Here is a 21,347-nt window from a genome sequence, read left to right on the forward strand (position 1 = left end):
GAGAGAAAGTGAGCAAAAATGCTGCATAGAGGGCTGTGTGGAAAGGGCAGCTCACAGATTTCTCATTTCAGCTCTCAGGTTATCCAGAATGAATTGAGAAAAATGATTCACACAGAGAGATTTTTTTTGTACTGTTGTTCTTGTTTATTTGTTCGGATGTGGCTGCTGTTTGAAACATCTATGCTTCCTGCCTTCATCAGTAAAGTAAATTACAAGATAATGAGAAATAGGCTGCCAACGAGGACCTCCTATTTCTGACAATGAATGTTGTGGCAGTTTTAAGCCACAATAGAGGCAAGTGGAACAGTTATTTGTCTAGGCCAATATCAACATACAGATGGTTTCTCAATTGAGTTAACTACGAGATCTGTCAACTGACTGTTCATTTATATTGTTCTTTTGTATTACAGTTTGTTAAATTTTGTTCTTTACAAAAAAACAAAAAATAAATATAAGGCTGGAAGGAAGGAAGTCGACCAGTCAATGGGTCAAGGTTTACCATGTAAATCTCTTAAAATGCACAGTGCATTACCGTATATGGATTCTTAGCGATTGCTGTCAACTCAAGCACTGCATTAATGGAAAATGGGTGAGCGGAGAGAAAGGACGCACAGCTGAGATGATGGGGGTGAGAAACGGAAGTGCATATATTTCCAGATTTATGCTGCTCACATTGTCATAAATGGTGCAAAACAACAGTCCTCTGCCTCTCATTTATAATTTCTGTCAGCATGTGGGCGACTCTTGATTAGTTTCAGAGCGGTCTGTGAGAATTTCTACTCGTATGTGAACACTTTAAATGAACTATGACGTCAGACCGTCTGCACACTGTGGTTTGATCAGACGTGTATTGTAAAGGGAAAGAGCTGTGGTTTCGTTATACATTTTTTTACTTGTGTAAAAATGCTGTTACAGGTTATCGTACAAAACTAATGTCACACAGTTACACTGAGATGCAGTTTGTGGAAAGAAAAAAATGGCTTTTTGCTTTCACAATGAAGCCTATAGACCAGTGGTTACCAACCCTGTTCCTGGAGATCTACTTTCCTGCAGAGTTCACCTCCAACCCTAATCAAACACACCTGAACCAATCACAGCTACCCAAAAATTGGAGGGAGGTGTGCTGAAGCATTGTTGGATCTAAAGTAGGCAGCAGGGTAGATCTCAAGGAACAGGGTTGGTGACCACTGCTATAGACGGTTTCGTTGGATTCACATGCGTTCTCCCGGTTACAGGTTTGGTCAGAACTTTACTTCCGGTTTCTGTTTGTTTAATGGTCTGACTAGTTGCTAAAATTAATTCTGGAACAAATACCTTGTCAAAAAAAAAACAAATATTTTGGTTTCCTAAAGACAGGGGGAGACGCCAATTATGAATCACCACTAGGGGTGCAACGGTTCAAATGACAGTTTAGTGCGTATTGCGGTTTTAGGGTCATGGTTTCTGTACGTTTCGGTACACTTTGGTCACAACAGGCTTCTTTACAAAAATAAAAACCCAAGCCATTTTTAACCTCTGCCAAAATCAAAATTTTCACTTAAGAGCACCTGCATTATTATACTACATGTACCAACTTTACTGTGCACTTCAAGATAAACATAAAATTGCTTAGAGCACTGGGTTACTTTTTATATACTATGCACATCTTCAAGTTTTTCGCAAGAAGATCAGTTTGTTAACATTCAAACACAGAAGGCAATGTGTGCTGTTTCTGTCTCACCTGCGATCGCGTGCTATCAACAAAATCCTGGTGATGACGGCGCAATAAGCGACTCGTCATATTAGCTGTATTGCCTTGAGCGTACGGCACTCGCGAATTTTACAGTTTTGTCTACGTTTTCTTGAGTATCGCTGCTGCAGTAGACTTAAATGAAGCTGGCGGTGCCTCTATTAGCAGCTTTTCTCCTTCGCTTGCCGAGCTAAACGCTCCGCGCCACAGACACACCAACACGTGAGGAGGAACTGTGAGGTTGGCAACTTATTTGCATACTTCGAGTTAATTGGACAGGTACTCTCACCTAAACAGACGCAGAGCTTTTTCAGAACCATACATTAGTTTTATGCGTTATTTTTTAACCATACTATATTAGAAATTCGTGGTCGACTCAAACGGTGCACCGTGGTGCATGTGCGTCCCGAACCGTGGGAAATATGAACTTAGGTAATCTACTTGTTTACTGAAAGTTACGCATGTTCCACGAAAGCTTGTTGTTTATGTTGTTACTGCTGAAACCATCTATAGAACAGATAAAACTGAAGTCATGTAATTCACAACTGGTCCTGCAGCAGAACTAATGGACTGCTCAGTGCACTGTTATACATTTGTTTGAATGCACTCAATGTCTCCGCTTCATCTGGATTGTGTTGTCTGAAAAGGAAAGAATTGAAAACACGTGGAATCAAGCCAAATGGGCTCTGTGTTTGGTTATTGGAAAAACGTGAAGCTTTGAGAAAGAAGCCATTTACCTCTCTTCCTCATTGACCTCCGTCAGGGCCTGAAAATGCTGTGCTTTGAAAATAATATGTTGAGAGACTATCTGCTACTTTTTCACATAGCTGACACTTTTATCCAAAGAGTACACTTATTACAGGGACAGTCCCTTTGGAGCAACCAAGGATTAAGTGTCTTGCCCAAAAGCAGTTATACTTTATGGATTGCTCCTTGTGGGGTTCAATTCTGCAACCCTATGCATGCTTGTCTTTAACTGCTACGCTACAACATTTACAGACCCTTTCATTCGTGTATAAATATGTTAAAACTATACCATACATACTGGTGGAGATATTTGTTATATACGTAACATATTTGGTGCTTTTTATCATTTACATTACATGTCGCCCAAAGAATTAAAACCATTTACTTGATTTTCTCAAATTTGTGAGCCCCAGAAGCCTGCCATCATTTAACACTGATGTGTTTTTTTCATCCACTGCGATTGAAGGTGAAAATCAGGTTGAAGATAAGACAGCTTTTGTCTTGTGGGTGAAATTGCTCTGATCAGCACTTTTGAAGTACAAATCTAAGGGGCTGTTTACACCTGGTATTAAGATGTGTTTTGGCATTAAACCAGGTGTAAAGCCAGGTGCACACTGTGAGATTTCAGCCACGATTTAGCTCTTTGAGACAAATTTTGAAATCCTGAAAGACTCCTGGAATTCTAGGCTAAAATCTGCCGTCTTTGATCGCTAGGTTAACATGTTCACAGACAGCCAATTAATGACCGTTGCGATCAAAATGATCAGTGTCCGATACAATCCTGCTGTGTGACATCTCCCTACGACAACCGGCAGACCAAAAACCAATAGAAGCATAGAACCTGATGACGCAATAAGTGCGACAACAACAAATCAACACAGACAAATGTCAAAAAGAGCCAGGTAGACTGTACAGCAGGAGGAGAAACTTGAGGAGTTAGGGGGCGTGCACACCAAAGCTTTTACGCCCGCGGCCGGCGCATGTTTTCAATGGTTTCTAAAGGAATCTGGGGGTCTGGAGAGAAATTGCGCTGGAAATACAAATGTCAAGTACTCATCTCCTTCGTTTTTTCGTCGATCGATGACGTAAAACTACGTACGTGTTTGTTTGCGTGCATCCGATTTTAAAAAGTCTTTAAACTCGTACAGTCTGACATTGATGGAAACTGAGATCATACCATGTTTCATGGACTTAACTACGATCTTGATCGCACAGTGTGGCAAGCAACAATCCTAAAGGACTATTTAAAATCCCCAGGGCTCCAGACTGCCACCAAATGGTAGCATTTTGCCACCAAAGTTTTTGAGTGTGCCACTGAATTTTACATTCAGTCGCACATGTGAGACCAGTAGGGGTGTAACGATTAATCGTGCAAATGCGCGTTTTCTCAATGAATGAATTTGAATGAATTACGGTGGAATCCCGGCACATCCGAACGCCAGAGGGCGCTCCCGTGTAGAAACTGCCTTTGTGCCACACAAGAAGTAGCATTACAAACGCTATTCAAGGAAATGTCTACACATGAATATTTATACGCTGTTCTTCAAATTGTTTCAGGTATTTTCATGATAATAATGAATATTTTGAATGATTTTGTTTAACGAGTATTGCTTTTTTAAATGCACGTTATAAACGACTCTGACTCATAATGATTTTAGATTGATAAGGACTTCCTACTGACCAAATGCCGTAATACAGGCACAAGCTGTGCATAAAACAAAGAATCGCAGCCTTGCGATTCAGAATCGATTTCAGACAGGCATTTTTAATGAGGACCGCGATTGAATCGTGATTGAATCGTTACATCCCTAGAGACCAGTTAATTTGACCACTTTTTTGTGATGTGACACTGAATTTGAAACAGCACACTACTTTCTGCATCTATCATTAAAGTATTTATAAGTAATACAGTGAAAATTAGTAGAAATGTGAATATTTGGTAAGCATATTGATTTACAGTGTGTGCCCCTAAATTTTCTGGTTGCGCCCCTAAAATTTTCAGTTGGGGGCCACTGTGCTCCTAGTTAGTCTGGAGCCCTGATACCGGGCTTAAAATGCTTTATTGTTATGCAGCTTGTCAGAGGTAGTCGAAAACGCATTCGACTGGATTTGAATGGATTGCGTTTGTGATGTAGATGCACATGTGCTCGAATGTGTTCAAGCAGTCACAAAACACTGTCTATTCTCTGCCTACTGATCTAATGTCAAATGCAATGAGCACAATGTTTTTACACCTGTCCTGACTTTTAGTGCGAACCCACAGTGTGCTCCTAGCTGCCTTTTATTTTTGTTCCATTTTGTGAGTGTGTGTTGTCCGAGCTTATTTCATCAATTGCTCTGAAATCTCATCAATTGCTCTAAAATATCGGAGAAAGCCCTTACATATGCATGTACAAAACATTGTGCAACATCTTTAACAACAGAAGCAGTGTAACTTTGACTTAATATTAGTTTGCGCCAACTTAAAACCATTATTTATCATGCTCATGTTTCAATGACTCGCCCATAGACCATCCCCTTAAAGTAATCAGGACAGAAGTGTTTAAAAGTGGACAAAAGAGATGGATTAAAGCACCAGGTCTTAATGTGTCTCTCTCGTCCACTTGTGATCCAATCGACCAAAACGCATCTTAATACCAGGTGTAAACAGAGCCTTAGAGCTGGACTAGATTATACTCACTGCTCTGTGGCATTGCTGCAGTGTCTCTGTTGAATGAGTTTAACAGGCCTATGGTGTATACTGTAGTGTAGTGTAGGCTTTGTTAGTGTAAAGTGGGTTTGCCTGGGTCTGGATGGTTGATGGACGACGTGGTCGTTTGTCAGCTAAAGTGCTTTCAATAGCGATGAATAGCAGTGGTCATCGCGGTGCATGCATAGCATTTTACGAGCAGTGTTTACAGTGGGGCATTAAAGGCGGAGTGCGCTCACAGCCAATGCAGTGAACGAGGAATGCAGCCATGGGCTCGGCCATAATGATCACGAGCTGCCAATGCATATGTCCCCAGGTCCAGCTTGTGTCTTTGTGATACATTCCATCTTGTGTTATGTGTTCTGCTCTGCATTTTTTTGTGTTTGATTTTTAAGGAGGGTGGGCTGTTGGCTGGATGTTTATGGCTGGATGTGGAGGCTTTCTGGTGCAGTGCTTGAGTGTCAGGAACTAAACTGTGTAAAAAATTAATGGAAAAACTCAGGCTTGGTATAAAGAGGGTTTTATGCAGTAAAACACTGTTATTGTGATACCAACGGGGGGTTTTAGCAGCTCTGGAAAAAAATAAGAGACCACTGCAGTTTTGCCTTTAATCATTTAATCGTTCTGCACTCCTCTTTTTATCTAAATGCAGGTAAAACAATAGTACTGTGTTGTTTAAAAATGAATATGAGCTTTTTGTGCTTGGATTATTTAAGGTCTGAAAACATACAGGTAGCGATTTTTTTTGTTATTTTTTACCAGCTTGTCCAGTTTTCATCAAAACAATATTTTTATTTGGAATGTGTGTGAAATGTTCAGTAGTTCACAGAATGAAACAAAAATAATAATTTTACTTAAACACATAAAAAGTAAAATCAGAAAAACTAAAGATAATTTTTGAATTACGAATTCTGGATAGAAAGACACTGTATAAACCACTTGTGTTATATTATGATATGTGTATTGTTTTCGTATGAATTTATGTATTTGCATACTTTTGCTTAGCAGCGTAGTTGATGCTCAGTCATGTTGTAGGTTACATTTTGATTTTACAAATTACTTCATGCAATGTTTATGTGGAAATGATAGATAAACATTTATTTCAACCATAGCTTTTTAAATTTAGGTATTAAAAATATATTATATTACATAATACATAATATCACATGGTGGAGAAGTATTGAAGACCACTGCACTGCAACATTTATTGTGTATCTTATATCTTATGTTTCTTTATCTATTTAGTCAGTTCATAAACCCCTTAAAAGTTTGTAAACATTGCAACGTCTTCGGGTGGGCGGGGCTTAGCTGGAGGCAAAAAGAGCCATGGAGGCAATGTTGACAAGCGTAAGCTAGCACATTTTACGAGAGATTTATTAATACAAAAAGGTTAGGAACTGTCAGAATATGTACAGTAACTGATTCTGCAGGACCGTGACAGCTTTTTTTGTAAATTAACTCTTGCGATTTTAACCAGGTTTTGGATATTTCCTAGACAGCATATGAATAATTTTCGGGTGGTTTGGGGAATTTTGTCAAGGCTTATTCTTATTGTCAAATGTAACCTATCGCTGGGATAACTATGCTTAGCAATGTGGATTATTTTAAGAGACTATTCAAAAGATGGCACACACATCTATCGCTGTATGTTTGTTTAATATTTAAGCTAAACAATAGCGCGGTTGGCGACTTTTCATCTATAAAACAGAAACTTGCTGATTTGTACTAGATAAAACCAACACACCAGTACTAGGGATGGGCAATATAAACGATATGCAATATAAACGATAGAAAATTGGCATACGATAGAGATTTAAAATCTATTGCACTATCGCAATAATGCGTGTTGATGACACAATCTACCCGCGAACTTAAGAGCCACGAGCTGCAGCCGAATAAACATGGATGAAAGCGTCAGTGAAACAGAGGAACTCGTGAAAAAGACCGATGCAACATCTATTTTTTGGATTTAAGCCATAAGTTACATAAGTTAACTGCTGCTCCACGCGCGAAATTGGCATTATGGTAATATACAATAATATATATGCTGTAGAGTGTGTCAGGCAAAAGTTCCAGCTAAGAGAGGTAACAAGACTAATCTGCCATAACAGTTTACTTTTACTTACTTTTTAGCAGTTTGGCTTTTGTAAGGGTCTATATAACCTGTTCTGAAACGTGTCTATTGAAAGTATTATATCGCAATACATATCGCTATCGCAAGAGGCTGCAATGTATAACGCAATATGGATTTTAGGCCATATCGCCCATCCCTAACCAGTACATATGCATACTTATTTTACCTGATATGAAGTGTGCACTGCAAACACAAGCATTATTTATGATCGTCTCCGTCTAGTTTGTACACCGTATTGCATTCAACCACAATTTTCTTCTTGGTTTCTGTGAAGGAATGTTTGCCGGGATCGGGTAAAACTTCATTTTTGAACCAAAAGTGCTGTTCCTTTTATTCTGGCAGCCAAAAACACATCAAGATGACATTTTAAAGTCAAAACCTCAAACTTTTAGCGTGCCGGCTATGAGTTCCTACTTATTTTTTTGCTTCCAGCTAGAACAGTGACGTCACAGTGACGTGGGCGATTGAGGGGTCTATATGTTCAAGGCCTAAAAAGTGCTACTATAAGTTCAGATGCAAAACTGTCTGACGTGTTTTTTGTAAATGAGCATTTTTTTATCATGTTTAGGTTCAGTAATTTCACTGTGAATGATGAAAAGGTTATTAGTCGGTAACTAAACGCAGGTGCACACAGTCAGATCTCATTCAAACTGAAACATTAGAGCATGACGCAATTGCACTGTAAAAAATACTTTGCTGCCTTAAAATTTTTTGTTAAATCAACTCAGATTTACAAGTCATGTCAACAGAAATGAGTTGTCACAACTAATAAAATATAGTTGAGAAAAGTCAACTTAATTTTATAAGTTAAAACCACTCACCTGTAGTTATAACAACTAATCTCTAGTCAAGATAAATAATAGTAAGTTGAAATGACTTGTAAATCCAAGTTGATTCAACAAAAAATTTTAAGGCAGCAAAGTATTTTTTACAGTGTGGTCATGATAGCCAATAGCACTTCACATTCTTTGCTGACATAATGATGCAATTGGTCATGAGATACACAAGAGTCAATGCTTTTTCACAATCAAAGATGACGTATCATCGCTTTTTCTGGCGTACATCAGATCTGATGACAGCGGAATGTGATCACTTTTGCATCTTTTCTTCATATAAATCGATCATTTGACTTCAGTAGGGGAGAGCGGGGTATGTTGTCACACTTTTCACACTGTCTAACATTTACTGAGCACCATACATCAAAATGGTATAAATCTCATACCAAATGAAAGAAGGAAGTCTTGGGCACATATGTTGTATTCATAACATCTCTATATCTTATCTCATTACAGAGTTGTAGACTGTTGAATAGTGACTGTGCACTTGTGACAATTTGCCCCATCGGAGGGTAAGTTGTCACACTAGGGCGGGTAAGTTGTCACACTAGATTATCTAAAAATAAGAACACAACTACTTAATTGTGAATATTGATTTTAATTTTTAAACTCAAACCAAACTGGAAATATAAACATCCGTGCCTGGAGAATCTGGAAAAACAATTATTTCATTTCAAATAATGCACATTTCAATTAAGTGGCAAGACCACTTTACTTTGAACTTTGGTTCAAATGTTCTATGGCTTTCACATAAAACCAGATAACTGAATGGAACGCTGCAGATAACTTGCTTAACTTAACATGTTTAACCTCTGAACAAAACAGATGCCCTGTATGACTAATAGGACTCATCTCCAGAATCACAATTCTGACACACATAAATTGCCTGGCCTGAGGTGCAAGCATCATGGGCCCAATTGTTGCATTTTACACATTTTACCCAGGTCTCCTTTGGACGACTCTTTGAAAATGGCTCTACACAGACGAGGCAGAAGCACTCTTCATCATCTGATGATGACTCTTGCATGATTTTTCTTCTTTTAGCTGCCTTGTTTTTCATAGGTCCAGATTTCTGCTTCCCTTTCTTTTGAAACAGCTTTTTGCTAGATTGAGGCTTATTCTTTTCTATATCATGTTTTCTGAGCATGTTCGATGTGTTTGTTTGTACAGGGGCAAGTTGTCAGATGTGACGACTTGCCCCAAAGTCATTGAGACAACTTGCCCCATACTTACTTGTGTGCTAATGTTGTCTAAATCTCAAGTTTAGCTCATCATATCACTTTAGCTAAAGTATCAAAAGACACTTTACGGTCTCCTCTATTTTGTGCAAAATAATCATTTTAAACATTCACACCTAACAAAGTTGTATTGCATAAAATGTAAAGTGATTTTTTTTTACTTTTTAAGCAGAAAAATAAGAAAATTGTGCTAACCTCAGATTACAGTGAACTTGACCACATGTGAACAGGAAGTTCACTATAGAAGAAGAAGTCACATAAAGTGGCTATTTGATTTTTGAGATAGAGCCTCTAGTGTTGGAGTTATTAACAGTGTGACAACTTACCCGTGTGACAACTTACCCCGCTCTCCCCTACACTTATATATTTTAAGTACTTTGAAAAAAAGTTGTTACTGTTTTGTATGTTCTGTTTTATATCATATCATCGCTGCTCGATGAAACTCACGTATGTCCAAAACGGTTACTTTTCAGGAAGTGAAAAAAAACACTGTATTTCAAAAGCAGTTGAATGTAGCGTTGTCATACTTGGTACGGCATCTTTACATGTAACCATATTCTTGCCAGTGTAATGATATAATCCACATTTGATCAAAATTGAGTTTAAATGGACATATGTTCATATTTTACAGTAACGGTGGTCGATATGCGTTCTTCTGATCATTAATTAGAATGGCCATTTTGCGTTTCATATTGACAGAGGAATACGCTCAGGTCTCACCAGGCTATGTTTATTCGGCTATCCAGTGCTGAGCTTCAATGAAACTTCACGAGACCGGCGAGATGCTTCCACCGGGCGGAAGATACGCGGCGTGATTGACAACTTTGACACCAAATGGATATACGTGAAAATTAGATGACATGATTTCACAACTTTTCATTGACCATTTAGATATGTGAAGCATACTGTATACGGAAATGAACCTGGACATTCAATCCGTTGAAAAATCTCAAAATCGGCAAAATGGACATACGTGGTTTTCATCGGACATCGACGATATAATAAATAAATATGTCCTTTTTTTTGCCCTAAATGCCTGAATAGTGTTATATGCATTAGAAATACAATGAATCCTGGCAGTTTAAATTGAAAATGATATCCCAATGCATGTCATCATAGCAAAATTATACCCCATAATTTCATACCCGCATATATTAAGTTTCACCTGCTGCTGGTAGAGGCGCTAATTTAGTAAACAAATCTTTTTGGTCGTATTTGGGCAATGGACAAACAACCAAAACAGTCGCATGGGTTGGAAGATAGGTTGATATCCTCCTAATATATTCGATAAATCACCTTTAACTGGGTAAAAAATTTACACGTGCCAAGGAGTCTTCTATGGGATATAATTTGCCTACCTTGCACTTAGAGGACTTTGCTGAAAAGTTGTTTTGTTGATTTAGTATATTTAAAGCGAAAGTATTTGGTGAACGTACTGTATACTACATGCCGAAAACATTTGGTCAATATCATTTCTGATAGTTTAGTGGCTTTTGCATCTTGTTATTTAAAATGTTGTGTATATTATTGGTTATTGTAATTGTGTACTTTTCCTCTAAATTGTTCTATGCCACAAGCTTTTGATCATTTCATTTTAAATACTGATGATGTGATAGACTGAAGAAACTGAACATGTTGTAAAACAAAGAAAGTGTTCACAGCGTATTAATTAAGCCAGTCAGGGATACTTTATGTACATTTATATGCAGAGCTATAGTTATGTACTTTAGTAATGTACTGTAGAATATTGCGAAATAGCCTGAGGGGACTGCACGTAAAAGAAAAACAAACACATGTCCATGCTTTTGTAGATGATGTACAGATGAGTTTTTTTGGCTCTCTTTGATGATTTCTGGACTGTGTGGACTCCCCACATCTTCTACTGTACTATTAAACCTGCGAATGCAGCAGTAAATTACTGCTCTTGCAAAACATTAGCACAGTGGGGATTTAAATGACAGGCCAGACTATGATTACTTCAGGTTAATTTAAAGCGATTCAAAAACTGTAATATTTTGGAATGTGTTTTGATGCTTTCCCCTTCCCCCTACATCCACCCCACCTTCGCCAACCTTTCCAAGAGTCACACGCAAACACACACTGTCCCTTGTCTGTCAAAACTGGAGAATTGCCAGCATGTTTGCTCAAGCCAAACACGTACACACATCCTGGTAATCAATATTTCTCTCTTTCCCTCTATACCTCAATATTTCATCTTTCTTTTTTCTCTCTCTCCGCTCCCTCTGTTTCTCCTCCACCCCGTCTCCCCTTTCTCCTCATCTTTGTCATTAGGACCATATTTCCCTCTTATAGCCAAGCAGAATTCCAGTCACTCTCTGTCCCTTCCGTAACCTTTTTATTACATTGTTGTCTTAGGCCTCTTAATTCTTCATCTTATTCATCTGAAGGACTCATCAGGGTCAACAAGCCAACAGGCTTAAAGATAAATACGTAGATCAAAAGGACAAACAGAATGAAGCAAAAAGAGAACTAACCCAAGTAGTAGCAAAATAGGGGGAGAGAGGGAATATTTTGTCAGAGAGCCTGGCGATTTCAAGCAATTGTATTAACACCTGATATCATGAAACCGAGAGGAAGGCAGTGGGAGGCTGGCACATAAGTTAATTGAAAATGTTTTTCTTGTATTGTGTGTGTGTGTGTGTGTGTGGAGATAGTTGGTTCATGTGAGGTAGAATGCAAGACCAGCAAGGTCTAAAGTGCTAAGATTACACTAAAAGTCCTTGCTTTTTTCCATTGGAACTAAGCATTAACATTTTAGCAGTAAGCAGTCAGATTTAAAAATGTTACACAAAGAAATACTATGATCTCACATATTTCACATATTTTTTTGGTCGTGTCTAGGTCGCAAAACAAATCTGGCATTTTTGTGGCATGTTAACTTTTTTATTTGAAGGTTCAGGCCAGGTTTTTTTTCGCTTTTACTAAGCACACAATGCTTTTTGGAACATTTTCACATCATACTAAAATAACGTGGGACAGATTTTGTACAAAAGGGTAAAGTCCATGCCAGCATCAGCACATGCTATCATTTAAAGGGCCATGATCCTCTGAAACTTTAGTTTAATTTGTGTTTTCCCTTTAAGAGCGTTCGGCCTGGCTCAGTGTCCCACCTACTTTTATGATTGATAGCCTGCTCTTAGCCTGCTGTTACTGCAGTTTTAGTACAAATATGGCTTCACAAATGGTCTATTTAAGCACATTGTGTGTTTATTCATGGCACAGACACCCAAACACTCTTTCAAGCACAGTGATAAAACATTGCAATGTTTTTACTCTTTTAAATAGAGAATTGTACCCTTAAAGAGCACCTATTTCATTGTTAAAAAACTTTATTTTGTGTATTTGGTATTATACAATGTGTTCGCTTGGTTTATTGTTAAAAAAAACACATTATTTTCCACATACCGTACATTTTTGTAGCTCCAGATTTCCCTCTCTTCCTGAAATGCGCAAATTTGAAAAGCTCTGTGTCCCTGATTGGCCAGCTAATCTGTACGTTGTGATTGGCACAATGCAATGCTAACAGGAGTAAAGTCCAAGGGGCTGTTTACACTTGGTATTAAGATGTGTTTTCATCGATCGGATCACAAGTGGACGAGAGAGACACATTACATTTACACCTGGTATTTAAATCCGTCTCTTTTGTCCACTTTCGACCGCTTCTTTGCTGAATACTGTGAGGGGGTGGTCTGTGAGACGGTGGGCGAGTCTCTCCGCTGTCATTCAAACCTGAGCGGGAGTAATTATTTTATATGGGTTTATATGAGTTTATATGGGCGCAAACTAATATTATGTTGGAGTCCACTGCTTGTTTAGCAAGTAAACATGCTGCACAGTGTTTTGTACATGTGTATGTAAGAGCTTTCTCTGAATTTTCAGCGCAATTGATGAAATAGGATCGCGCAACTTTCACACGCTTTCAAAACGAAACTACGGATATCAGCCGCTTTAGTTTTTTAGCACTGTTTACGGTATGTTCACACCAGAAGTCAAAAAAGATGTAAAACTTGTGTTTATTACCTCAGATTAGATAAATGGGCGGAGAGAAGGCGGTCGCGTGTGGCTGTTCGAACGCATTCAACCACATGTGCGTTCCACAACTCCAAAGCGATCCGATCGAATTTTTAACAGCGCATCAGTTCTACGCAGACCGCAAGCGATATGATTGGTCCACTAGAACCCCTCCCGTCAGGTAAAAAAACTGCGTCATACGTATTTCCATTTCCAATTTAACTCAAACTGCAACATTAGTCGCTGTTTATTTACTTCCATCACTGCTGGTATTCTCAAAACATACACAACAAGTTGATGTTTCTCCTTCGTTTGTTGGTTAAACTTGCCAAGCTGCTTCTTCATTGACAGTCGCGCTGCTATTGTTATTGGATACTGCCTTCCAGCGGTCTGCATGTGTGTTTGCACGTCGATGTGGACGACGACGACACAAAAGTATACATGAAAAGGGGGAGGTCACGACACGCACACGGTGCGATGCGCTCATTTTTTCCAGGTGCGTCCGCACCGCATTGAGTTAAAAACATCTCAGCCTTTCAGAATGCCGCGAGCGCATCGCAAGTCAGGTGACAAGAACCAACCAACGGTTGCATTTTCCGTGCGGTTTTTAGACGCGTAATGTTAACCACCCCTTAATTTACAGGCTGAGTCCGAAGCGGGAGGAATTATGATAATGTCGGTCTTGTCTACATCACCAATCCCAGGAAGTAAACTGTTGCAATCCGTGTGTTTGTTGTAGTCCAAGAAAAGAGATTTATGTTGGAGATGATAACTCACGTTATCATTTACTTTGGGGTTTGTACCTTTACATATCGTAACCATATACTAATACACACACACCAAAGGAAATGTAAAATCGTGAATTGGACCATTGGTGCTCTTAAATAATGCACATACTGACACCAACAATGAGCACAGAATATAAATGCCAGTGTGTTTCTATCTCATATGCTTCGTGTATAGTGTTATCAGATTTCTCACTTCCATCTTGCGCAATGTATTTCAAAACTTATGGATGCACACTTTGCTGGATTCTTGCTTAGTCCAAAACAGTTGGCACATAGGTCAGCACTGACATGACAGTACTATCTGAGTTGCTCCTCTGTCTGAAGTTCATAATGATGTGCTGTGTCTCTCTGGGGCAGAGAAGGGGAGGTCGCAGACCTGGAGCAGGCAGATCATATGAAAATTGATCTATCTATGTATGTCACTTATCTAGCGATTTTTCATTTGTTTCTTTTTTTCTGGAGAATGATTACATTCATGTTTTCGTGATTGAAAAGGAGGACTTTTTACACTATGAAATTTGCAGGATGGGTCAATGACAGTACAAGTTTTTTTTTAATGGATGTAATGCATGTTTTTAAATCAGAAATAATGCATTTTGACATTTCAATGCATTTTATCCACTGTATTTTTGATTGCCTCATACCCAAAAAAATATAGTACAATGTATCGATTTGCCAGATAAGTTTTAATGTGGTCCCTGTATTGTGATGATTGTTTATTTAATTTATAGTGGCATTTAAATTACAATCCTAAAAATCGCAAAAAGAAAATGTAAAACAACTTTAACATACAACATTTTTATTTTATTGGGACATTATTTGCAGTGGCACCTTTTCACTTCCTGGTTGCTCTGCCTGACTTTTGCAACTAATTTACATTGAACAAGCTTCTGCTTAGATGGCGGTATAACTTTTCCTCTGATACAAAGTTCATACATTATATATATTAATTTACAATTATAAAATAGTTTTACATCTGGTTGTACCACCAGAGACAAAAAGTATACCAGTCAGCCCAATACATTAAAGTAGCTATTTTTCAGTATTTCAGAGAAATAAAATAAAAAATAATAATTTAACTATAAGGATCACTTGGAGTCCTCTGGATGATGTATTATCATGTTCATTGTTTATACTTGTTAACATCTTTAATAAAAGACCCATGATTGTGGTTGTACCACCCTGACATTTAAAAACATCCAAACTGTTGGACAAAACAATTTCAATTATCCCAGCATCACAACAGCTACTGATAACTGTGAATTGTGATTTATCGGAAAGGTTTGAAACATGAAACAATACCAAATTATTTCATACTTCAAACAGCATTTTTAATAGTTGTCTTAAACTGTTAATTTATATTGACAGTTGCGCCACCTTCCATTTTACAAGTTTGAGATACCAAAATATAAATTAATATTTATTATTAAAAATACTGATCATGTATTTATACTATCTAGGTTTTATAAAATAAAGTGACACATTTCATAAACGTATTAAGTAATTTTTAAAGTAATTAATGCCCATGGACACAAAAATATGCATGTTATGTCATTGAAACATATTAATAATCTATAATTATCAATTTCATGACACTTTTAAAGCAAAAGGGGAACAGATACCAATAACAATACATTGTCAATTCAATTAACCTTTTTGACTCAAATAACTTGTCATAAAAATGTTTTATTAAATTAAAAAGTAAAGCAAAATAAAAGCATTTTTAGCTGTGGTCTAGTACGGTTGGATCCTTCAAGGTTGTTTTAATTTTTGTTATTATATATTCAGTTTACTGTAACAACAAAACCACCCACTTCTTGCTGGCGATTACTTTAAGTACAAAACGCAAACAAAAGATTTTCTCTATATCAATAATCATCTCTCTGCAGTTTTGTTTTTTGTGTTGCTCCATTTTAGGCTGTGGTCTGTATAAAACCTTTTATTTTTTCTTCTTTTTTGTCAGTTTTTTTGGCTCTCTCATTCCACTTCTTTTTCTTCCTCACTCTTGCCTCTTCTTAATTGCTCTCTTACTTTCTCAGCTTTGCTTGCTCGCTCGCTTGGTCTCTTAAGTTTTTATGTATAGAGATTATAGCATTTTTTTTTTTAATTACAGTTGACCATTTTTCTTCCTTTTCTTATTTGCACTCAGGCTTTCTCTATTTGTGCCCTCTCGCTTGGCCTCCTCATTTGTTGCCATGGTCACAGTACCCACGCTGTCTCTGCTATTGGCCCTGGTAGAATGGGTGGGTCCGACCAGCTCCTCCCCTCATCTCTTGCTTCGCCCACGAGAGCGTGAACGGGACCCGGTGGCATCGATGCATTTCAACATCGCAGTGATCCACGCGGGCTCGACGATCCAACAAGGGGAAGCAGGGGCTGCGGCAGCTGCGGGCAGGGTGCCATACCCGGGCTTCGGACGTGTGCACAGCAGTTTCGGCGAGAGTGTCGTTACCCAGTGGGGATCCGCCAACGTGATCTGGCTCCAGGTCAGTTTACATTTTTAGACCCTATAGTATTAGATGGTATTAGATTAAAACTCAACTGAATATGACTGTTTTGATAAATGTGAACTGGATTATACACTAAATATACAGTAAAGTGGATGTGAATTGTCAACAGGTAAATGACAGCAGCCCGAGGACGTTGCTTTCTCAACTATGTGACCTACTGGCATCCAGACCCCTTCAAGGACTCGTGTATGAAGATGAGAGACCCATTCCGCATGCCTCTGGCCCCCTGGCCCCCATGCTGGAGTTCGTCTCAGCCCAGACCGGCCTCCCCATTGTTGCTGTGGGAGGGGGAGCGGGTCTGGGCAGGGTACCACAGGTAGGTAGAGTTGATGTCAAAGCTTATACAGTGTAAAGATTAAACCGTTTAGTAATCAACCTGCGGCCCTTTGCAATAAATCTTCTGGGTTAAATGAATTTGGTTAAGCATCTTATGGATCTGTCTAAGATGTCACAGCAAAATTCGTTCAACAAAGGCTGCTGCCATCCAAGTAAATGGTTTTAAATGCAGGTTCAGTGTGTACAGATTGAAACCTGTTCTATTTAAAGTGTACTCTGAGATTTAGACTATAGTGTCAGCAAAGTGCCAGGTACAATTTCTCTTCAGAGCAATCCCAGACAGATTGATTCTGAAGTAGACAGTAGCTGTCTATTCCTAAAATAAATAGTGTAATTTTTTTCTTAATTAACTAGCGTCTATGATATTTATTGACACGAGAAAACAGGGCCACTAAAAATGATTGTTTCTTACAAAAGACCTGCCTGAATAATCTCAAATGATTAGCATTTCTCCCACGTTAGCTGTGCTTAATCATTTGACAGTGTTTTTCTTGAACACAAACATTGTTGTTTCTTTAACTATGGAACGTTTTTCTCTCTTGGTGTTAATGAGCTCCAACCCTTTCTAGATAATGTTTAGGTTGCTGCAGTGCTATATAAGCATTATTTGCTAATGGTACTGCCTGAGGAGGAACGTTAAATGGACAGAGATAGGATTGCTGTCGTCTCGGTTGGGAGTTGATCAGGGTACGCTGATAACTGTAGGAAGAGATGGCATTGCTAACATATCCATTTGGATAAACAGCGCGGGTAGAGGTCAGGCGTAACCGCTGCAGGCCATACAGTATGGTCAGGTGTTTTTTGTTCCCATTCACTAAAGTGCTTCGGTGTGCGTTTTGCAATTTTAAATGGGATGTCTCAGCATTTATAACGCGTCCTCTTTAGCACAGTGTGGAAATGCAACAAAAAGGCAAAATTCATTTGCATTCACAAATGTTTGTTTTTTAAACGAGTTAGTCTGGAGAAATTACATTGACGTTGCGCTGAATACTACACACTCCCATAAACATGCATGCATTCAATGAAATTTACATTTTTGTGCGACACACTCCGGTTACGATTAGTGACTCTCCAAAGTACCTCCCTCTAGTTCCTGTGCTGGCTACATTTCTCAAACTATTTAATCCCTATGCTTTGCACAGGCAATAAACAGTCTTGAGTCGTTGGAAATTATTTCTTTTTTTCGCCTTAATTGCACTGCAGAAGACAAGTCTGTGTGCTGTAACCATAAGAGGAAATTCAGTTCCCATGATGCCTTATGCAGGGAACGAATCGACTGCAGCCTTCGGTTTTGGTAGTTAGTCACCCTGTTAATTCCTCTGCAGGAGACCGGCTCAATCTTCCTGCAGTTCAGCTCCTCCACCACACTCCAACTGGAGGTGATCTTTGAGGTACTGGAGGAGTATGATTGGACGGCCTTCTCGGTGGTGTCCACACGTCACCACGGCTACCAAGACTTCCTGTCGGTGGTAGAAGGTTTGACCGATGGGTCCTTCATCGGTTGGGAGAAGAAGAGCGTAGTGATGTTGAATTTAACCGATGACCCGGGAGGAGCCCGCACGCGGCGACTGCTTAAAGAGAACGAAGCACAGGTAGAGAGAGGAGAGAGAGAGAGAGAAGGTCAATGTGTTCTGCCTCACTTATTCACTTACTCATTCATTTAATCATTCACTTACTCTTCCTCTCTGCACCTGACCTCATTTCCTGTCCTTAAGCATTATTTTTTTTTTCATTTTGCTCTGCAGTGGCTTGTGCACCTTTTCTTTATGACCTCTCGCCGTCCTTTATCCGTTCCCCTCTCATTCCCTTTCTCGCCTCCACCTATATTTGTGTAATGTGTGTGTGTGTGCTGCAGGTTGTCCTCTGTCTCCCCCTGGCTCCAGGCTGTTATTGTTTTGTGTGTGTGTGTGTTTCGGGTGTTATTGTGCCTTGTGGGTCCTAGTACACTGATGTCAGTGTTAATATAACACAGAGCCTGTGGCTCTGCAGCCCAATGCCGTATGCATTAGATTCAGTCTTCGGTTCAATCACACATACACACACAAAAACTTGCATACTGGAATAAATAATGCACAGATGCACCTTTAGGTACATTACTGTACGTACACATTCGTACAAACGTACTGAAATATATGCAATAGAGAGCACATATCGTAACCACTTCAACACCTATTGCACAGCATGGGATGTACACACAAACAAAAATGTACAAAACGTGACCCTGCATGTTAAAACTCCGCTAAAGGCATTTTTTTGTCATCCTAAATAATGTAAAGAAAATTCATAATCTGTGTATGACCATGTCAGAGATTGAAATTAAATGGAATTTTTTAAAGGATTAGTCAATTTTCTTAAAAGAAAAATCCAGATAATTTACTCACCACCATGTCATCCAAAATGTTGATGTCTTGCTTTGTTCAGTCGAGAAGAAATTATGTTTTTTGAGGAAAACATTGCAGGATTTTTCTAATTTTAATGGACTTTAATAGAGCCCAACATTTAATACTTTACTCAACACTTTTTTCAGTTTCAAAGGACTATAAACAATCCCAAACGATGCATAAGGGTCTTATCTAGCGAAACAATTGTCATTTTTGACAAGAAAAATAAAAAATATGTACTTTTATACCACAACTTTTCGTCTGGGTCCGGTTCAGCGCGACCTAACGTAAATGCGTAGTGATGTAGGGAGGTCACGTGTTACATATATAAAACGCACATTTGCGGACCATTGTAAACAATAAACTGCCACAAAGACATTAATTAGAATCAGTTAACATACAACAATGTAGGAACGGTCCTCTTTCAAGACGCTTGTAAACACTGGGGCGGAGTTTCGCGTTTGTCCTCACATCATGACGTATTGACGTATGACGTATTGCGTGGGGTCAGCTGGCGCATCACGACCGGATCTACATGACGAGAAGTTGTGGTTTAAAAGTGTATATTTGTTATTTTTCTTGTCAAAAATGACAATCGTTTTGCTAGATAAGACCTTATGCCTCATTTGGGATTGTTTATAGTCCTTTGAAACTCCGTTGAAAAAAACTGTTAAGTGTTGAGTTAAGTATTAAATGTTGGGCTCTATTAAAGTCCATTAAAATGAGAAAAATCCTGCAATGTTTTCCTCAAAAAACATAATTTCTTCTCGACTGAACAAAGAAAGACATCAACATTTTGGATGACATGGTGGTGGGTAAATTATCTGGATTTTTCTTTTAAGAAAATGGAATATTCCTTTAAGTTAAATCACTTTAGGCTTGATTTCACAGGCAGGGTCACAAATTTTCAGGGTTACCTGTTTATGCATGTCCCAGCATCATTACCCTGTACCCGCTCCTCTGTGTAACATTTTTGCCTGTTGCTTGTTTATCTAAAATAATTCAAGTAGTCTCTGCCTTCCTTTTTCCCTTGTATTTCCTCTCTTCTTCCTCTTCTGATCCTGGTCTCTTTCTCCCTTTTGACCTCCATGTTCTTGTTTGCACTCTGTTGTTTTTTTCTGTCGCTCCTGCTCTCTGGTTTTCATCTCCGTCCTCTCTGCCCTCGTTGCCCCGCGTCCGCTCCAGGTGCGGTTGTTGTACTGCTCTCAGGAGGAAGCAGAACAGGTGTTCCACGCCGCCTGGGCAGCTGGTCAGGCCAGCACCTCACACATATGGTTCGCAGTGGGTCCAGCTCTATCCGAACTGGGCGTTAGCGGACTACCCAATCGCCTATTTGCGGTCAGGCCGCAGGGCTGGAGGGATGAGCCTCGCAGACGTATCGCCCGCGGCGTGTCCATCCTCACTCATGGAGCCGTTGCCCTGCGCAAGGACTACGGAGCAACAGGAGGGCCACACTTTGTCACCAACTGCCAGTCGGATGGGAACAGGACGCAGAGGATTCGCGGCAGAATGAAGTAAGAGCCGGTTCAGTCTATCAATACAAGACTAGACTTGTATGTTCTGCCAAGAGTACAGAAAAATGTCTAACACCAAGCAGCACAATTTTTTTTATTATTAAACTGTGATGGCCATTTAAGACGACAATAAACTGCAATCGCAATGCAATTATCTAACATAGTATGATATTTTTAAGTGGGAAATAATGTAGGGTGAGATGTTGTAAAACAGTGAAATGGTTAAAGGAGTAATATTTTATGGTAGTTGTATTCAGAGATCAGAGTATGCTTTCTGAATGAAATGTGATGAGATTAAAAGACCGTGTAACCATAAAATAATGCCAAGTCAACACTTTCTATTGCTGTTTTATCAATAGCTACACTCAGAAGTGAATAGTTGGTTTCAGGAATGACTCTTATTTTTTGATTCA

At 38.9% G+C, this 21,347-nt stretch overlaps 1 protein-coding gene across 3 annotated transcripts in view; it reads left to right on the forward strand.

Annotated features, from left to right (window-relative positions):
* The window catches only part of grin2db (glutamate receptor, ionotropic, N-methyl D-aspartate 2D, b), a 115,104-nt gene that overhangs the window by 44,456 nt on the left and 49,301 nt on the right, over window positions 1–21,347 (forward strand). For 2 of the 3 annotated variants that reach the window (XM_073872006.1, XM_055209772.2), the window contains exons 2-5: window positions 16,343–16,679; window positions 16,813–17,019; window positions 18,365–18,631; window positions 20,606–20,934. In XM_073872006.1, the coding sequence (XP_073728107.1) occupies window positions 16,389–16,679; window positions 16,813–17,019; window positions 18,365–18,631; window positions 20,606–20,934 (1,094 nt within the window). In that variant the 5' untranslated portion in view covers window positions 16,343–16,388. Of the gene's footprint in view, window positions 1–14,557; window positions 14,608–16,342; window positions 16,680–16,812; window positions 17,020–18,364; window positions 18,632–20,605; window positions 20,935–21,347 lie in introns of those variants that run through there. The other variant, XM_055209771.2, reaches the window with a different exon arrangement.

The sequence above is a fragment of the Misgurnus anguillicaudatus genome, chromosome 10, assembly GCF_027580225.2.
Source record: "Misgurnus anguillicaudatus chromosome 10, ASM2758022v2, whole genome shotgun sequence".
NCBI lineage: Eukaryota > Metazoa > Chordata > Actinopteri > Cypriniformes > Cobitidae > Misgurnus > Misgurnus anguillicaudatus.